This window comes from Sphaerodactylus townsendi, linkage group LG02, assembly GCF_021028975.2.
Source record: "Sphaerodactylus townsendi isolate TG3544 linkage group LG02, MPM_Stown_v2.3, whole genome shotgun sequence".
In the NCBI taxonomy this organism is placed as follows: Eukaryota; Metazoa; Chordata; class Lepidosauria; order Squamata; family Sphaerodactylidae; genus Sphaerodactylus; species Sphaerodactylus townsendi.
The window spans coordinates 72,936,545-72,955,407 of record NC_059426.1 but is presented as its reverse complement, the minus strand read 5'-3'; the positions used below and the strand labels follow the sequence as shown (position 1 = coordinate 72,955,407).

Sequence of the window (18,863 nt, the reverse complement as noted above, 5' to 3'; positions counted from 1 at the left end):
GAGTTCAGGGCAGTGTACATGGTTCCCTTCTCCACGTTACCTTTACAACAGTCCTATGAGGCACACTAAACCAAAAGACAGAGACTAATCCTAGGCCTCCCAGTGCACTTCATGGCTGAGGAAGGCATTTTCCAAACCTGTTAACATAGCTATAGTGATTAAATTCAAAGCTAGCTTGACCATTAAAGAGAGCAAAATAGACATAGTTTAGATCTTGATTTTGTCTCCAAGCACTGGTGCCACCTGCCCCTTCCCCGAGCTTAGAAGTGTCGAGCTTGGGGCTCGGTGCACAGACAGCAGCAGGGCACAGCAGCATGCACGCAGCTGGGCCAGGGGTACCGCTGAGCCTGCCATTCACCATCCCTTCCTCCGCTTGGACTTCTGCTGCTTGCCTGCTTATTCTCCCTCGGTTTCAGTGAGGGTGGGGCACAGCAATGAGCTGGGCTGCTGCTGCTGCTGCTGCTGCTGCTGCTGCTGCTGCTGCTGCTGCTGCTGCTGCTGCTGCTGCTGCTGTTGCTGTTGCTGTTGCTGTTGCTGTTGCTGTTGCTGCAGATGATCATAGCCAGGCAGGGGCATAAAATGCCTTTGAGCCTGGAAAAGAGTTTTGCCAGTGGGTGACCAGCAGAGTAGATGGGCAGCAGCAGCTCAAGGTGGCAGGTGGTGAGGCTGGTAGAGCTCCAGGTGGCAGGAGGAAGAGGCAGCAGGCAGCCCAGTGCAGCTCCTTACTCCCCATGTGACACATTCAAGTGGCACGTGGGGCATTGACCCCCTCTGTCCCCCCAAAAAATATGCATCTGATCTTAATGCATTTTCCATATTTCCATACTTTTTTCCTTCTCAAGATATTGTACATCTCTGCAGCCACCCACACACCACAAATGTTGATGGAGGGTGCAAATGTGTTGAAGGGAGAGTTTAAGATTTCTCCATGGGGAGAGGAAGAGGTCAAGATTGTGGAACGTCATAGGCAACCCCTTTCAAAAGAAATGATCAGAAGGGAATTCACCTGTGAATAAATGGCTGCAGAAATAGGGTTATTTCCAGTGGTGGGATCCAAAAAATTTAATAACAGGTTCCGATGGTGGTGGGATTCAAACAATGGTGCCGCCACGCACACGCACCTCTAGTCCCTATTGGGCAGGGAGGTTGCTTTAGTAACCCCTTCTCAGCACTCAGAAAAAAATTAGTAACCACTTCTAGAGAAGTGGTGAGAACTGGTTGGATCCCACCTCTGGTTATTTCTATACTTTCTGCTTGCTAATTGTGGAGAAATACTAACAAAAAGAGAAAGACTGATAGTGAAGGAAGAAGGGTGGATTCATGCCTGATGGCAACAGCCTGGCAAAAAGTTTAAGCTAATAATGAAAAGTTCCTTGACTCTTGAATGGGGTGTCCACTTCCATGTGCAGAGGCCAGTAAGAGGAGCACTCATTAGAAAAACCAGCACTATCATGAAATGCAGACCATGACCGCCCATTCCACTCTTTTCTGAATCATAGAAAAACAAGAGGAATCTGAAGTATCCTAAATATTTTCTCCATACAGTTCAGCTTCACCATTTACTGTTTGTGATTCATATCTTCCCTTCACTTTATTTCCTGTCTTGCCTCCTGTCAAATCAGATCATGCCACAAGTCCATCACATTTAGTGCTCAAACTCAGATGAATGGCCAGTGTCTTATGCTACCAGAGAAAGGCCAAAAGCCTTCACCAGTGATCTAAGTGCAATGATGGATAGGGTATAAGATTCCTTCCTGGGCCTCAAAGCAGCTAGCCAGTTCTCTGAAGCATCAAGTGTGATAGATGGAAATAGATTACTATTCATTCATAAGAAATACCTACAAATATTATTCAAGGTTACCCAGAAGCATGTTGGCCAGACATGTGTGGCCTAGACCAATTATTGCCCCTTCTTCATTGTCAGCCTGAATAAAGCAATATATTATATCCAGAGATGAAATTAATCAGTATATCTAATAGATTTTTTTAAAAATCAGGCTTGAGGTACACATTCATCTAGACTGGACTAAATTCAGGCTTGAGGTACACATCCAAACTGGACTAAATTCAGGCTTGAGGTACACATTCATCTAGACTGGACTAAATTCAGGCTTGAGGTACACATCCAAACTGGACTAAATTCAGGCTTGAGGTACACATTCATCTAGACCGGACTAAATTCAGGCTTGAGGTACACATCCAAACTGGACTAAATTCAGGCTTGAGGTACACATTCATCTAGACCGGACTAAATTCAGGCTTGAGGTACACATTCATCTAGACTTGACTAAATTCAGGCTTGAGGTACATATTCATCTAAACTGGACTAAATTCAGGCTTGAGGTACACATTCATCTAGACCAGACTAAATTCAGGCTTGAGGTACACATTCATCTAAACTGGACTAAATTCAGGCTTGAGGTACACATTCATCTAGACTGCAGTTAGTGACATGTAGTTCTCAGCTTTTCCTTGTTTCCCTTGTTTTTACAGGTTTCCCTTATGAGAAAGTGGTACAGCGGGTACTCTATCTACAGGTCCTGGATTATGATCGATTCAGTCGTAATGATCCCATCGGGGAAGTATCTCTTCCCCTCAACAAGCTGGACTTGACCCAGATGCAGACCTTCTGGAAAGAGCTAAAGCCCTGCAGTGATGGAAGTGTAAGATACATGTTCTTTTAAAACAGAGGGCTGTTCCTCAGGTCATCAAAGACCAGCCTAGCATGGTACATGTGTTACGGGATGATCCTGTGACAATACTAGTTTATGTCTAGTCTAGCCAGAAGATCCCAAGCCTTCTGCCACAGCTGTCTTCAGGAAAGAAAGGGGGACTATTTCAGTCCTGGTATGGACTGAAATAGTACCTATTTTGAATGAGGAGAGTTTTCAGTCCATAAAAGCCTTGTAATATAGATTACCCCCAGGCACAAAAAGTTAGTGTCAAGACAAGTCTGTTTTAACTCCAAATGTCAACTAGGGCTGGGTAATTATCTCCCAAATTTAGTAGCTGATCACGCAGCGAAAACGTATTTGCAGTAAAGTTCGATGTAGAATGAGGGAAGCAGACTAGCCCTGAATTGTTTTCAGATGATTTCAGTCCATATTGTAAACGTTATTTGCATTGACTGCAATGTGTATTAGTAGTGCACAATGTTAAAGGTCTTAGGAATTCCTTCATCTTTGTTCCTTTTTTCCGTACAGGGAAGCCGAGGAGAGCTGCTTCTGTCCCTTTGCTACAACCCTTCTGCTAACTCTATTGTAGTGAATATTATAAAAGCTCGGAATCTTAAAGCCATGGACATTGGGGGAACATCAGGTATTCCATATCAGGGCAGCCTTCTCTATAAAATGGCAATTTGTGCCTCTCATCTAAGTGAGCCACAATTGATCCTTTCTGGCATTTATCAATTTCCAGTAAACTTGGCTAGGATCTGTGCATAAGCACTATCCCTGTGGTGACTAGGATTGTTCCCACATGGATTTTATTCCACGTTTTGTTTTGTTTTGTTTATTCACAACATTTCTGCTCATTGGGACTCTCAAGGCAGCTAAAAACGTACATAATAAAAACACATCTGAAAAACCATTAAAACCAAACCAAACAAATCATTAAAACAATTACAACTATGTTCAAATACATGCAAAAACAGAAGGCAGGGGCTCCTGAAGCAGGGACTTCAAAGATGACCGTAGCAGTTGTATACATTTGTATGGGAGTAGGTGGTCCTTCAAGTTTGCTAATCCCAAGCCTTATAGGGCATTAAAGGTCAATATCAGTACTTTGCATTGTGCTCGGAAACACATTGGGATCCAGTGTAGATGGGCCAAGAGTAATATGCAGCAGCACTATTTTCAGAAGCATCCATATGACATCATCCTCTGTACATATTTCTTCTAAGTTTTCCTTTGCTTTGCAGGGAGCTGGACTAGATGACTTGTATGGCCCCTTCCAATTCTATGATTCATTCCCAAATCTGATTTCATACAATCATTTGGAAAAGATTGCAGTCAAAGTGCATTTGGACACTATGAACAGAAAAATTTGAATTTTTGCAGGTCCCTCCCACACTGGTACTATTTTCCTTGCTTTGGCCACTTTTTCCTCACAGAATACTGTAATAGAATAATCTATTACAATAACATAAAAGTTATTGGATTTCATTTTTTTAAGTACGTTTCTAGGCAAAACTGAATAGTAGTCTTCAGTATCATAAAATTCAAAACCTACACATTTTAGAAGATTCTTTGTTCAGTTGTAGGAGAGGAATTTCCCTCATTTCTTGCTCCGTATTAAAAGGGCAATAACATCAAATAATGTATGCAGCTTGCAGGAAGATAGCCATATATTTCTCTCACTCACTCTTCTGTATCAAGTAAAATGAAATCTGTGGAGTATTTACTGAAGAGGTAAGCTACCTTCCTTATAAAAGTCTATTGTAGGAGAAAGAGTAAATCTGTTGGTTAGGAAGATTTTAGTAGGATGCTACCTCTTAAGCAGCTCCTCCTTGGAATATGATGGTTCCAAAGTGCTGGAAACCCTGGTTAAAGAACAAGTTCTTTGGCCCAAAATAGATAAGATGCTGGGAAATCTGTCAAATGTTTAAAGGCTAATCATGGATCTTCCCTCTTGCCAGGTTACTGTGATTCATTAGCCACAGTGCGCTGAGAAAGGAAACATTTCTATCCATTTGGTTCCCAATCAAAAGAAGACTTCCATCCCACAGCCAGGTTATGAAACTGACAGAAAAGAAGACAAGGAACATTTTCCTTTCTAGGACAAGTAACAGTGCGGGGGGGGTCAGGGGGTTAGGCTTGATTTTCAAAACTGGGCAGATCAGAAGAGTTAAAATCCTTCTTCCCTTGAAGTGGTCAGCTTGGGCTGCTGGTGAAACAAGCAAGCAAACTCCGGAGTGTTGCTATTAGCCATTCAGCTGCTAGCTGTGTCAGCCTGTCTCTAGCTGGTTCAAGTGAAAGCAAAAACACAAAACAAATCCAACCCCTAATGTAGCATGATGTTTTGAGAGAAACGTGTATTTGAAAGTCAGCACCATTTAGCTTGTCCTGTATCCATACTGAGTAATTGATCATTGGGTGTTGACAAAAGCAGTGGGGTAATTATTTGTAAATTATGCAAAGGTATTTAGTTTTAAAAGAAACTGTGATAGGATGAATCTCTGGAAATGGGACAGATCTCCCAAGGTGGGCCAGATTGGAGTATGAGATTAATCTAAAATAAACCTCCCCATTTTTCCATAAGGAAGGCAACAGCTTCAACTTTCTATGTACATAAAACCAAACCTCACTGTAATTTTTAATTCATATAAATCCTCATCAATGTAAAGGGACTGCTCAGTGGCTGGGGAGAAGTGTTTACTGCTTATTACTCTGTGTTAGTGTTGAGTCATGTTTTTACTTTTACTGCTAGCCAAAGTTTTGTGGCTGTATTAGGCTGGAAAAAGTGAGATCAATCTTCAGGCAATCTTTCAGGCAATCAAATTACCTGTAGTTCGTGAGTTCAATACAGCTGCATACTGGAGCTGCATTAATTTCTAGCACTCTTCTTAACCCTCCCACGGTTACTCATTTCCTCTTTTCCTTTTCCAGATCCCTATGTGAAGGTATGGCTGATGTACAAAGACAAGAGGGTAGAAAAGAAGAAGACTGTTGTGATGAAGCGGTGCCTGAACCCTGTTTTCAATGAGTCCTTCCTCTTTGACATCCCCACAGAGAAGCTGAGGGAGACAACCATTATTATCACTGTCATGGATAAGGACAAGCTCAGCCGGAATGATGTCATTGGAAAGGTGAGTTATCCCATCCAAGGAGCTTGCATGACCTTGTCCAAGCCATAGAGGTTAAATCAGAGGTGTCCAACTCTGGCGCTTCAGATGTTCATGGACTACAATTCCCATCAGCCCCTGCAAGCATGGCAAATTTGTCATGCCAACAGGGGATTATGGGAATTGTAGTCCATGAACATCTGAAGCGCCAGAGTTGGACACCCCTGGGTTAAATTGATCACTGCAGCAGGTGAATGAGCAGAAGGTGAGTGAACTCTGTCAGCAGAGATGAATTCATGACAGTGCAGGGGGAAGCAAGTTATCAGGTGCATATAATACAGCCAAGTATGTAAAAATACTTCTGCTGCCCCATTTCAGTTGTGATGTTTGAACAGGCGCTCAGGTAGCAACAACAACAGTGGTGGTCAGAGCTGCCCCAAGCAATTGTCAAAAATAAACACATGCCATTCAGCAGAATAAGAGCACATTAAATATTGCAGTCAACTAGGATGCATTTTATTACTCTTAAAAGTGGAGTCGTTTGATCCTGGGATTTGATCCCAAGATGAAAGGGACAGTGAATTAAGGATTGGGGAGGGGAGGAGATATCTGAGGCCTCAGTGGGGATTTTGTGCAGTTGTTTGCACAAGCAGGCTCTTCCTGACCTAGTTAAGAAGGAGTGGCAGGGATCTGCTTCTGTTCCTTCAGTGCCATCTTCACAGGAAGCCAATACTGCCTCCTCCTGTCACACATTGTGAGGAACCTGTCAGGAATTGCTGCAGTTTTTCATGGAAATCTAACATATTCTCATACCATTTTGTAAAGCTTTTAAGGTTAGAGAGATCAACACAAAGTAGGAGGAAAATAAACCTGCTTGCGCATCTAGACTTGGGTTTAATGTTCTTCTCTGTTCTTGTGCAACAATACCCACCATGCTCTGTTAGCAATACTATTAATTAGATAGCCGAATTAAATACAGTTACGCATATACATACTGTGGACATTAGCAAAAGGAGAGAAGGGATGCGGAGAGATCGAGGGGATACATATAAACGATTCTTGGAATACTAGTACCTCAAAAGGGGGGAGGGAGGGAGGGAGGCACTACATTCTGGGTGGGAGTTTCTGGGTTGAGGCTGAGGGCAGAACAGTTGGCAGAGAGAAGATCATAGCTGAAATAAGAATAGTAATGATGGGGTGGAGGGCAAGAAGAGAAGGATGCTTCTTGTTCCTTGAAGTAAATGTTGGATATTTCATACCAGCCAAGTATGTTGAGAAACAGAAACTCATTGTGAAGGCCAAAGTTTTTTTTCCCAGGAGAAACAGGTAGCTGCAAATTTGAGAGGAGTAGGGGCCGGTGGGAAACCATTCTAGATCACTTCTTTGCTGGCCATTTTTCGAGCCCGAAATTAGCTGAAATTAGCTTTCCTTGTTTCCCATAGCACCTAGATCTCCTCAATGGGAAAATCAGTTTTGGAAGGGGTAATTCTGAACAGAAAAGGATCCATCAGGAAAAACATTAATCACCCCATTTCTTACGCCTTCTTCCACTTTGGTATCTTGTCCCGTAGCCTCCAGAGGGTTTCATGGGCTTCCTCCTCCTTACTTTAAAAAAAAGTTAGAAAACCAATGGCTACTTTGCATGTAAGAGCATCTATTCTGTAGAAAAGACCAACTTGGATGTTTGTCTAATCTGTTTTGTTGCTTTCACTTTTGAGAAGTTGGATGTGAATCAATCATTGGTATTTAAAAGGTGAGTCAGGATTCATGAGTGGTATTGCCATCATTTCTTTTTTTTTAAAGGAAGCTAAAAAGGCAGGAGGAGAACAGATGCAAAGTATGAGGAAGCTCCTATACCTTGAATAGCTCATAGGTATTGAGGCAAGTGTTTAAAAAAAGCTGCATGTGCCAAAATATCCTCTTCTACATCACTCTTGAAAGCAGAGGAGGCATCTCATCCTTTTAAGGTTGCTGACCTCCATGTGGAACCTGGAGATCTCCTGCTGTTACAGTTGTTCATCATCAAGGCTTCTGTGCAGACCCACATTGGGGCTGCACATGTGCAGAGCCAGTCACAGAAAGATCTCGAGCTTCCTATCCTCTTGCCTTTAGGCCTCCTCATGACCTTCCCTCCCAATGGTCACATGCCTAAGGGCAGAGCACCTTCCCTTCATCTCTTTTTGCCCTGCAAGGTTGGAGTCTTGTCCATCTGTGAGTTTGGGATCATTTCCATCTTGATTAAACTTGTCGGCTCCTCTGCTTCACTTGTGTGCTGTTCAGAAGCGAGCTGAAAATGGCATTGCTTAAAAAACGTGAAGAGTGTGGGTCTAAAGTACCCATTGTGTAGTTTGCCTCGAGGAGGTCATAATGTGACTGGTTGTCGATTATGCCAACAGTTCACCCAGAAAACTCACCATGATAGAGTGGTAAAGTTGAAGGTAGCTTTGTTAGAAAGCCCTAACGTGGCTGTGGACGCACCTATGTCTGAATATAATTCCTCATCAGAGAAAAAGCGCGGGGTCATCATACTGCGTTATCTTCAGTGATGGTTTGGTTCCAGTGAAGTGCCCAGTCCTCAGAACGTGGTTCAGGAATCATGCATCTTCATCACCCGTTCCGAGAAGTGTATCAGAGCCTCCCTGTAAAAAGAAAAAATCAAAGAAGGCAACCGAAGGGCAATATTGGTATTGACCCTTGAAAGTCCTGCGGGAGAACTTCCAGAAGCCCGCAGAGGAAGTGAGAGCAAGCAGAGGAGCAACGGGCCTTTGACGGCAGTAGTCAGTTCCAGCATATCCGGTAGCCAAATGGCCTCTTATCATTCTGATGGAATTCGGCAAAAGACTCCATTGGAATTTTGTTGATGTTCATGCCATCTTTTCATCCAAGTTTTGAAAAGTTTTCTTCTCTGGTTCTGGTGCTGTGAATCCGTATGCTGACTCGACTTTTATGGATCTGGCATCACTTTAGAAATAGGGTCAGCTTTCCTGCTGGAGCAATGGCCATATTGATTCAGATAGGGAGAGTAGTGTATGGATTTTGAATGCGGTGTCGGAATTGACCAATGAGATCTTGCTTGATGAGAAAGTAGTGGAGGAGTCTGAGCTTGCTGCATCAGAGAACTTGAGATTGTATGCCCATAGATTTTTTTTTTCCTGTGATAGCCAAAGTTAACAGGACATTGACATAACGCTGCCAAATCTTGTAGTTAGTTTCTAACTTTTTTTTACTTTGGATATTACAAAGTACCGGAGCGGTAATTGACTTCCACCCGGCCAATAGTTCTTGATTTCCGGCTGTCAGTGTCGTCACTCAGAGTTCATCTTCGGATGCGCATTGTCTGGATTTCATAAGTGGGTATAGTAGGAAATTCCTGAGCTGCATACGAAAGATGTCAAAGCGACTTCTGAAAGGCCCGGGTTTATTCCCCCTAGGGTGGCTATTGTCCCTCAGTGGTCATTGTCCCTCATTGCTGAATAAACTATTTGAGCCAATGGCGACCAAACCTTTGAGTTATTTATCAATAAAGGTGTGCTTTTTGGTGGCTATTACTTCTTCTAGGAGGGTCAGTGAGTTGTCAGCGACTGCGTGTAAAATCTCCAGGGTATTTCGGCCAACCCACGGTGGTTCCGGTTATAATCCTAAAATTCTCTGTACATCCCAGCCATGCTATAGAGAGGAGAAAGTCTTTGGGATAATAACTTTTGAGATCATAAACTTAAAATGTGGGACCCATGTTGCAATTTTTGTATGTTTTAAAAAATTACTCTGCCTTTCCAGGATTATTACGTAATCCTGTTAAAATCTAGATACCTTAAGATACAAAAACAGAACCCCCAATACAATAAAAACACGGCATCGCTCAAGCGACATTGCCACAGGCTACAACAACTAAATGTCGCTAACTTACCGCTTAGCGACAGCAAGCGGTGCGGTGTTCACCGATATTTCAAGAGGAGGCTTTGTTGAGATTATACAGCCTTCGTGGCCCTTTAGCAGGCTGGGAGAGAAAGTGCTTTCTTTGTTCTCTGCCTCCAGGAGCCCATTCTGCACAATTGGAGCAGTGAACAAAAAGGCAGAGGACCAGGCAATGCAACTGCTGCCCGCCCGAACAGAAACATGACCTGCTGCACAGGCCAAATGCCCTTAAAGCACAACGTCATCTAGGGTGAAGCAGGCCTTCGGAAGTGTGGGCCGTGCAGGATTTAAAAGATAAGAAGCAGCACCTTCCAGTGAACCTGGACAGCCAGGCAACCAGTGGAGATGTTTTGGAATTGGTATGAGAGAGATACACCAACTGATCCCAATCAACCAAGGAGCAGCCATGTGTTATAGGAATAGAAGCTTGAAGTGGTCTTTAAGGGCAGCCCATGTAAAGTGCATTTTTCACTGTGACCTGTTCTAATGGATATTGAAGAGTAGGTCAATGTCGCCAGATCAAGTAAAGATGAGAGCGGAAAAGGCACATTTCACCAACCTCCTTCTCCATTAACAAGTTCAAGAGCATTTTTATCCTCTTAGATCCGATCCACACAACCTAAATAAGATGTCCTGGGGGTGCTAAAAAGGCATCCTGGGAAGGCACTCTGCACAGTTTTCTTCCTAAGATGTCCTCAGGATGCTTTATTTTAGTTGAAGGCATCTTTTTTGTTTGAGATTAAAGCTTGACTGTTCTAGGCTGATGTAAGCATCATTGTTTGAGCTGCATTAGGATTTCATTTTTCAACTAGTTGCCTTTTGTCAAAGATTTCAGCTGAGTATAGCCTCAGAATATCATTTTCCTCAGGAAATAGATAAATATATAGAAATACTTAAATATAAAGCACAACAGGATCTAAAGATCTGTACTCAAGCCTCAAATCGGACAGAAACTCAAGTTCCTTGACCCAGATATTGATCCTGATAAGTACTCAGATGCTAATTTCTTCCACATGCAAGGTGCACCATTTTTTACTAGATTCAGCACTTCATAAATGAATGAGTGTGTAGATTGGATCCTTCTGCTAGAATGAATGGGAAAACAGTTCTGGACAGAGGTCTGTTTATAGAACACACCTTTGTAGGAAAGCAGCTGTGAGACACAGCTCTACTAGAAAAAAAAAGAACACACTCTGATCAGGATTCACTTAGGAATTTGTTTGGCTTTTCTTATCAACATCAATAGCTTCAGAATAAAGGGCTTGTTTTAGCACCAGCATAAATTTAGCATCAGTCTTTGTCTTTGACATTTTGGGAAGATTGTGCTTTGGGGGTTTTCTTGCCTAGACAGGGGAACTCCTCATATGCGTTTGAATTCCTCTGTCCGCAGTAGATTGTTCAATCAGAACCAGATGCTGTGTTCATGAGAAATTATGCGAATAGAGGAAATCATAATATATGTTCTGACCTTACACTGCTGAATCTGGTGGCAAATTTTGTGGGCTTTAGGTGGATTTTTTCCTTGTCAAAATATGGTAAAGTGGAAGGGGTGAGGGAGTCGTTTAACAATGGGATGAAGTAATGACTGAGAATCACAAGGGGGGCAATGCAAAGCTGTGCAGTGAGGAATTCTGGCCTTCGAGTCAGTGGAAGCACCACCTGGTTTCATTTCTGCTTCTTCACTGGCATTAAAGATAACTTGCGGGGGGAGGGCGGGGGGGCAGTGGTGAGATTCAAATAATTTAACAACTGGTTATTTACAAGCACCATTTTAACAACCAGTTCTGCCGAAGTGGTGCAAACCTGCTGAATCCCGCCACGTGGGGGGGGGGGTATTATTTTTACGTTGTTGTATAGCACCTAGACCTGTAGGGCACGTTTAAAATAATAAATATTAGGACTAATAAAAGGAAACTTTCACGCAACATGTGATTGGTGTTTGGAATATGCTGCCACAGGAGGTGGTAATGGCCACTAACCTGGATAGCTTTAGGAGGGGCTTGGGCAGATTTATGGAGGAGAAGTCGATCTTGATCCTCCTTGATCTCAGATTGCAAATGCCTTAGCAGGCCAGGTGCTCGGGGGGAGCAGCAGCAGCAAAAGGCCATTGCTTTCACATCCTGCATGTGAGCTCCCAAAGGCACCTGGTGGGCCGCTGCGAGTAGCAGAATGCTGGACTAGATGGACTCTGGTCTGATCCAGCTGGCTTGTTCTTATGTTCTTAAATAATAATAAAGACAAAGGGGTACAATCATAACAATACATGAAAGTTTGTGTAGGCACAAAAATATTATACCTTAATTATAGCAAATAGCACAATTGTATGAATAGAAATTATGTACAGTACTTGGAAGGGAGCCAACCAATGTCAGCTCCACCCCAGGAACACCTCAGTCTGCCCCACCCCTACACACTGGCACCCGAGCAGGATGCCAGCGCAGCCTCAACTTCCAGGATTGGCCACAGAAACTGAAGACTGGAATGGTCTGATTGTCTAGCAACAGCCCCCTGGGGGGAAAGTGGTTTTTTAAAACTGCAGGCATCTTTTTATTAGTTTCATTTTTTAAACCCTCTGTCTTTTTTTCTTTAAGATTTCAGTTTTTTCTGCAAATCTGGGGCCTTTTCAGGTTTGTAGAAAGATTTGTCTTGCTCATTCACAGCTGCAGACACTGGATTTCAGTATCCAAAGATTTGGATTTGGGCAACTAGAATATAAGATAAAGGAGATTTGGGCAACTAGAATATAAGATAAGGAGATCTAGAAACTTGGTTTCATTAAAAAGTCAAGATACAATTCTGACATTTTTGTAAACACCCACCTGATTCTTTATTAGGAAGCCTGATCCTATCATGTAGATCAGTGGTTCTCAACCTGGGGGTCGGGACCCTTTGGGAGTCAAACGATCCTTTCACAGGGGTCGCCTAAGACTGTCTGCATCAGTGTTCTCCATCTGTAAAATGGATAAATGTTAGGGTTGGGGGTCACCACAACATGAGGAACTGTATTAAAGGGTTGCGGTATTAGGAAGGTTGAGAACCAATGATGTAGATTCTTAGACCCTCGGTGAAATCTCAGAGTATGAACATGTCAAATGCACTGCAACCATCATATGCATGTTCTCTGACTCTTGTACTGCCAACTCTGTACAGGTATGTTGTTCCTGAGTGAATCAGTCTCATCTAGTTGTAGATTCCAGAAGATCTGAAATATTCCTAAATTAACAGCTACTAGCAAACCAGTCATGATATTTCTCCCTTTCTGATCTTTAAAGAGTCCTGTTGATGAGTCATTGTGTGTATGTTGTTGTTTCTTTTTAAAAAATTGTTGATCAGGCTCCATTTCAGGCTCTGAAACCAGAAACATCTGGCACTCTAGTACTCTTGGCCATTCTTAGGTGTTAGGATAAATGAAATGGATTGTTCATCCTTTTCTCATTTAAGACATGTGTATGTGTTGTATTCATACATTTGTTCCTATAATCCTATGATGGATTAGCATGTTTGGAATGATGTATACAATCTTTCTTTGCTCCTGAACACATCTGCAACCTTCATCCCACTGGAGGGCAGAAACTTGCTTAGGATTACATTGAATCTAATGAAATTCTATTTATAGTATGGCATAAAATGAAACTCCTGGATAACTGCAGTGTACTGTAATTTCCAGGCTGTAGTAAAACTACTCTCGAATGAAAGAGTAAAATGGAGGGGAGGGGCAATTCTGACCACATTACTGTTCCACTGGCATGTTTGCACTGATTGTAAGACCCTCAGTCTCTCTAATCCAGTACTTCCTACTGTGACAAGCAGTAGTGTTCGGGAATCATTTTTATAGGTCTGTACTTTTTAAAAAAGGACAGTGCTAGATTAGAACCTGGGACCTTATACATGTAAAGTGTGTGCTCTACCAATGAACTTTGATTTAGGTGCACAACAAAGTTATTGAATGGTCTCTCCTCTTAGGAGAGAGCCCATATAATACCTTTGCTGTGCTCCTAGATTGTAACTCCATTATTGGCTCATGCTAATTTTAGGAGCTTTGTATTAGGGATTTGGGCTGCTTGATGCCCAAGTTTAAGGATCTGCTGTGGGGCTAACCTGTTGTTCTCCTTCATCAGATGTTGTTAGGCAAGCACTGGCCCATTCCCCTAGGCACCCACGGAGAGCGTGCACTAAAGGAAAGTTAAATGTCGGGATTAAGGAATGCAAATTCAGACCAGCTGGAGACCTGGCCTGTTGTTTAAAAGTGAAAGATTATAAGCAATGCTTTATGAGAAAGTAATCAGCTTCAAATCTGATTTACACTAAAAATATATAATTCTACTCCCATTAATGTAACGATGAAAAATTGGTGTGGTAAACTCGTTATTATTGCTGTGCACTGTAGAGATTCAGTTATTCCCTAATGTAGCATTGTATTAAAACAAGCAATATGTACATTAAAATTAAAATAAACATAAAATGAATTCAGTGTTGAGAAGATGAGAACTTAAAGCACAGTAAAACTGCGTATAAAAACCAAGGTTTGCCCCAGCGCTAGGAATTCAGGGTCTTCCGCTCTAATGATCAGCTATGCCACTGGCTTGCTCATTCTGATTGGAGTCTAGGTGACTGCAGAAGAGGGTCTCTGTGCTTCTGTTTCCAGTGGAATGAAAATGATTGCCTCTCTGCTAAGGCATATACTGCACAAGAGATGTTTGATGCTCCTTCATTTTTTAATAGTTCATATTTTGGGAGTTTTGTCCACAGTAATTAGGAAGCTATTCATGTACTGAGTCTGGCTTCTATTCAGATTGTCATGTTGATTCTCCAAAGAAACAAAACGTCAAAGAGAGCCAATGTGGTGTAGTGGTTAAGAGCAGGTGCACTCTAATCCGGAGAACTGGGTTTGATTCCCCGCTCTGCCACTTGAGTTGTGGGGGCTTATCTGGTGAATTAGATTAGCTTGTGTACTCACACATGCCACCTGGGTGACCTTGGGCTAGTCCGGAGGCGGAGCGAGGAGAAAGTTCACCAGGGGCGCATGCGCGCATTGCTCCCCTGCTACAGCGTGCCCCGCCCCCTCCTCGGCCTGGCCACAACTCTGCATGCCCCACCCCCTGCCTCTAATGGATAGTCAGAAAGTCAGCTTAGCCACAGCTCTCTGAATGCCCCACCCACCTCACAGGGTGCATTTTAAGTGAGGTGGGAAGGGCAAGGAGTTTCTGCTCTGTTCCCTTTGAGCCTCCCTTAAGTGAGAGAAAGGGGGGATATAAATCCAACTCTTCTTCTTCTCTGTGCCACTATGGCATACCCAACATACTTCCTTTCAAAGACTCCTGAATGGTTCTTGGAGGCTCCAAGCCTTTGCCCATTTTTAAAAGTCTTCAAATATAGCTCTTCAGGAGAGAGGAGAGGATGTAGGATCTTAGCTCAGATTCTATTAACTGTACAGCAGAATCCAAGTCTCTCTCCACATTCACATGGCCTGTTTGGTTCAACGTCCACAAAAGGGGTAAAAGTACCAAGTGATTCAGGCGCCAAGTGGAAGAGAACTGGCAAGAAAAGTTCCAAGAGACTGTAACCCAAGGGTTAGAATGGCTCCCCTTCCTTAACCTCTGCCACAGCAGCGTGATAAAAAGGAGTGACTCCATAATTGCCACTATTGTGCAACCTCCAATCAAATTATGAAGTCATATGTCTTTGTGAGAGTCATGAAGCTCCATTAGCTAATCTGGAAGACAAGTTTTGGCTGTCATTGCGGGGGAGAAGCTGACACATGCACCCGCTATGCTGCAATAGAGAAAGCCAGGAGATAAAAATAACCAGAGCTGCATTAGGGAGGATTAACAACTCAGGTTTGTATCAAGCAAGGCAGTTTTCAATTTTGGATAATTCCAAATACATTTGTTCAACAGAAGAAGAATGAAGGGTGGCAGCTGGTGTGGGTGAAAAGCTCCATCAAACAGGGCTACATCATTAGTTTTCCACTGGCAAATGTGAGGCCCAAGGCAGTTTAGTGAGAGTCAGTAGCTGAAGATGTCTCTCCACAAGAAATCGGGTGTACATGTTGGTGCGAGGCCTTTCTCCTCTGTTGCGTAACTACGTAGTCAGATGGATTATGCTGTCTCTGAAATACGTCACTACTGTTTAGTGCTTGCAGGACATCTAATTAGACCATCAAACCTCATAGATATCTTTCTTTCTTTATCTGTGGGGGTTCCCTGTTTCCTATCTGTTCCCTGTGACTCTGTCTGCAGACCTGCTTCTCCTAACCCCCGGGTCAGACCCCAGGTGGGTCATGGAACCCTGCCCTCTGTGTTGTGACTTGCTGTGTAGAGCTTCAACTATTTTTGCAGCTTTGTGGAAGGACATTCTGATAGGCCTACAGAGCACGGTGGTTCTACCTCCTGCCTCTACTTGCGCAAACCCTGAGATGACCAGAGTGAGGAGAGCACAGGGAAGTGACCCAGAAGCAGGCAGGATTCTTTGGAGCACAGGCAGAATCAGAGGGCTCTCCCCACAAAAGCTCCCCCTTGCCTTCTTTGTTTTCCTCCAGTCTGGTCTAGCCAGCCCTCCCCCAGCAATTGTTCATGCGGTGCTCATGTGCAGTAGAGTTTGCCACAACAGTGAGGTCACAACTCTAGATCCTCCTCTTCCTATCATGTGATCTTCTGTGCTGTGCATGTCACTCAATAGTTCCCATGCTTGGTGTTAAAGGTGCCACCTTGGTGTTAAAGGTGGGTCCTAGTTGTGGAAAGGTTGGACCATTGCCCTAAATTGGGGTGCCATTTCCCCACTTTCAGGAGGCAGATCTCTGCTGAAGCATCCCCATTCCCTGCCAGTGCACAACTGAGTGGTGGAAAAGGGGGGGGTCATCCATATATCAATGCACTCCTAGCTTAAACCCCAAAGTGACATTACTAATACTCTAGGATTTTGCCCATCTCTCCCTGCCTCTAATTCCTAAAGCAAGTGTCCTCTGTGCCAGTACTCCAGCCCTCTAGCCATGGGTGAAGTTGAGACATCCCTACTGCTGTAAAAAAAAAAATCAAGACAACCTTTATTTGGCATATCAGCATAAAGACAGACCGGGGTGGGGGTGGTCACGCATAATAGTAAAGAGGGCACCTGGGGAAGCGCTAAATACAGATGGGGCAAACCCTTGAATAAACATCGCAATGGGGTAGCCTTTAAGTCCTATCTAATTCTTGTCCTGCTAGGAGTTGGGGCTGGCCAGCTATTTTCTGAGATGAGCAGCTTGGAATAAAGTGTGTGCTGAAGAAAGACTTGGCATACCAAGAGTGGTTGTGGAGCCAAAGAGAGAAATTGGGGTGGGTGGGTGTTTGTATAAAGAAATCTTTTAAAGGGAAAAGCAGGGAGAGAATACATGACAGGACAGTGAGCTCTTATTGTTGGAAGAGAGAGAAACTGAGGCTCTTCCTGGGAGGCTGTCTGTAAATGGAAGACCAGGGGAGACACCCTCCTGCATTCTGACCTGTTTGTGATTTGTTTCCCCCATCTCTGCCAGATCTACCTATCATGGAAAAGCGGCCCGGGCGAGGTGAAGCACTGGAAGGATATGATTGCGCATCCCCGGCAGGCTGTGGCACAGTGGCACCAGCTGAAGGCCTGAGAGGCAGAGGCCAATAAGTCGCTCTGAATTTCAGTGCACCCAGTCAACGTTTATTGGCCACCTTCTCACTACTTTATGCACAACAGCTGCACCCAAGTCTCCCCCAGGGGGAAAAGCTCGGGAATCACCAGAGGCTAAGGGAGTAAACTTGATATATATACCAAACTCTGGGAAAGTGGCGCTGGTGCCCAGTGTGCCGGTTCAGCACACAGCACCATCAGGAGCATCGTTATTACCCAGCCTCCTGCTTTAGCGTTTCCTTCAGACTCCTTCTGTAGAAAGAATGAAAGAGAGAGAGAGAGAGAGAGACCAGCCCTCCAGTTGAAAGTGGCCCCAGCACTGATTTTCTTTGGGCTCCCAGTGTGGCACTGGCACTGGCGTGATGTGAGGAGAGGGGTCTACTACCGCCATACAAGACTTCCTATGAGTTCTTCCAGCCAAAAACCCTTTGGGGTGACACCCTGTTCCACCAGGAGGAAGCCAGCCTCTACTGGCGGCTGCCCAGCCCGAAGAGGGGGAAGGGCAAGGAGATCACACATGCTGTTTCAATGAGGTTGTTTCTTTATAATTCAATAAAACTGGTAAGAGTAATAAGAATAATATAAACAACAGTGCTGGCTAGACCGTTGTCATGGTCAGGCCTCTCAGCTAGGAGGGAGGGAAAGGAGCCATGATGCTCCTTACAGCTCCTTGTGTGTTTGTTGTGTATGTGTGTGTGTGTGTGTGTTGTAACTATGTGTGCAGGACATTCATGTGTCACTTGTGTTCTCTTTCTCTCAGCCCTAGAGTTGTTTCCCTGCCTGAGAGGGTTTGATTGACAGCCCCGCAGGGAGCAGTGGAGAGCTTATGCCATGTGGAAAAGGAGGAGTGTTGGAGCTTTGGATTGGAAGGGGAAGGGAACAGTGAGGAAGTAATTTCTCTTAGCCACTCTGTGGCATATAAAACTGGCAACCATGGAATGTGTATCACAAACAGAAGGGTGTGATCATAATGTCGGTGGGTGCCAACCTTTCTCTCTCTTGCTTCTTAGCAGAGGGGAAGTAGACACGAGGGGCACTCCTGAATTTGCTAGGGTAAGCAACTCAAACTGACCCTCCTCAGCACACCAACAACCTTGTCACAGATGGTGTCAAACAACTTCATACCATCCTTAACTAACTGGCCTCTAATTTTTTTAACTCTGCTAACTAAAAGACTCGATTATATATTACCTACTCCCTAACATCCAATATGTCTCTTGGGGTGGCAACTTTAGATTCTTCTCTCATCTTGACTTAAAATGAGGGATTTTTTCTCTTCTAGACTAATTTGTTCTTCCATTTGAGCCCTGACATTTACCTAGCTAAGCTCTAAATTCATACTCTTGTTCTCTGCTAGCCCTGAATTTATCCTGTATAATTGCTAATTCCCAGAATTGCCTGGGAGTTGATCTCTCTAGAGTAACATAGGTGATAAACAAGGACCTGAATGTTCAAAGGAACCAAAGCTTCCCCAGGAATGAGCCATTTGTCTTGCATTGCCAAGATGGCTGTCTTTGGGTGCAGTCTTTGG

General features: G+C 43.7%; 1 protein-coding gene across 11 annotated transcripts in view; it reads left to right on the top strand.

Moving 5' to 3' along the window:
• Positions 1-17,903, top strand: part of SYT7 (synaptotagmin 7) — a 287,146-nt gene extending 269,243 nt beyond the window's left edge. For all 11 annotated transcript variants that reach the window (XM_048484279.1, XM_048484274.1, XM_048484278.1 and 8 more), the window contains 4 exons: positions 2,494-2,663; positions 3,204-3,318; positions 5,607-5,806; positions 17,208-17,903. In XM_048484279.1, coding sequence (XP_048340236.1) covers positions 2,494-2,663; positions 3,204-3,318; positions 5,607-5,806; positions 17,208-17,312 — 590 coding nt within the window. In that variant the 3' untranslated portion in view covers positions 17,313-17,903. The remainder of the gene's footprint in view (positions 1-2,493; positions 2,664-3,203; positions 3,319-5,606; positions 5,807-17,207) is intronic.
• The last annotated feature ends 960 nt before the right edge of the window (positions 17,904-18,863 follow it).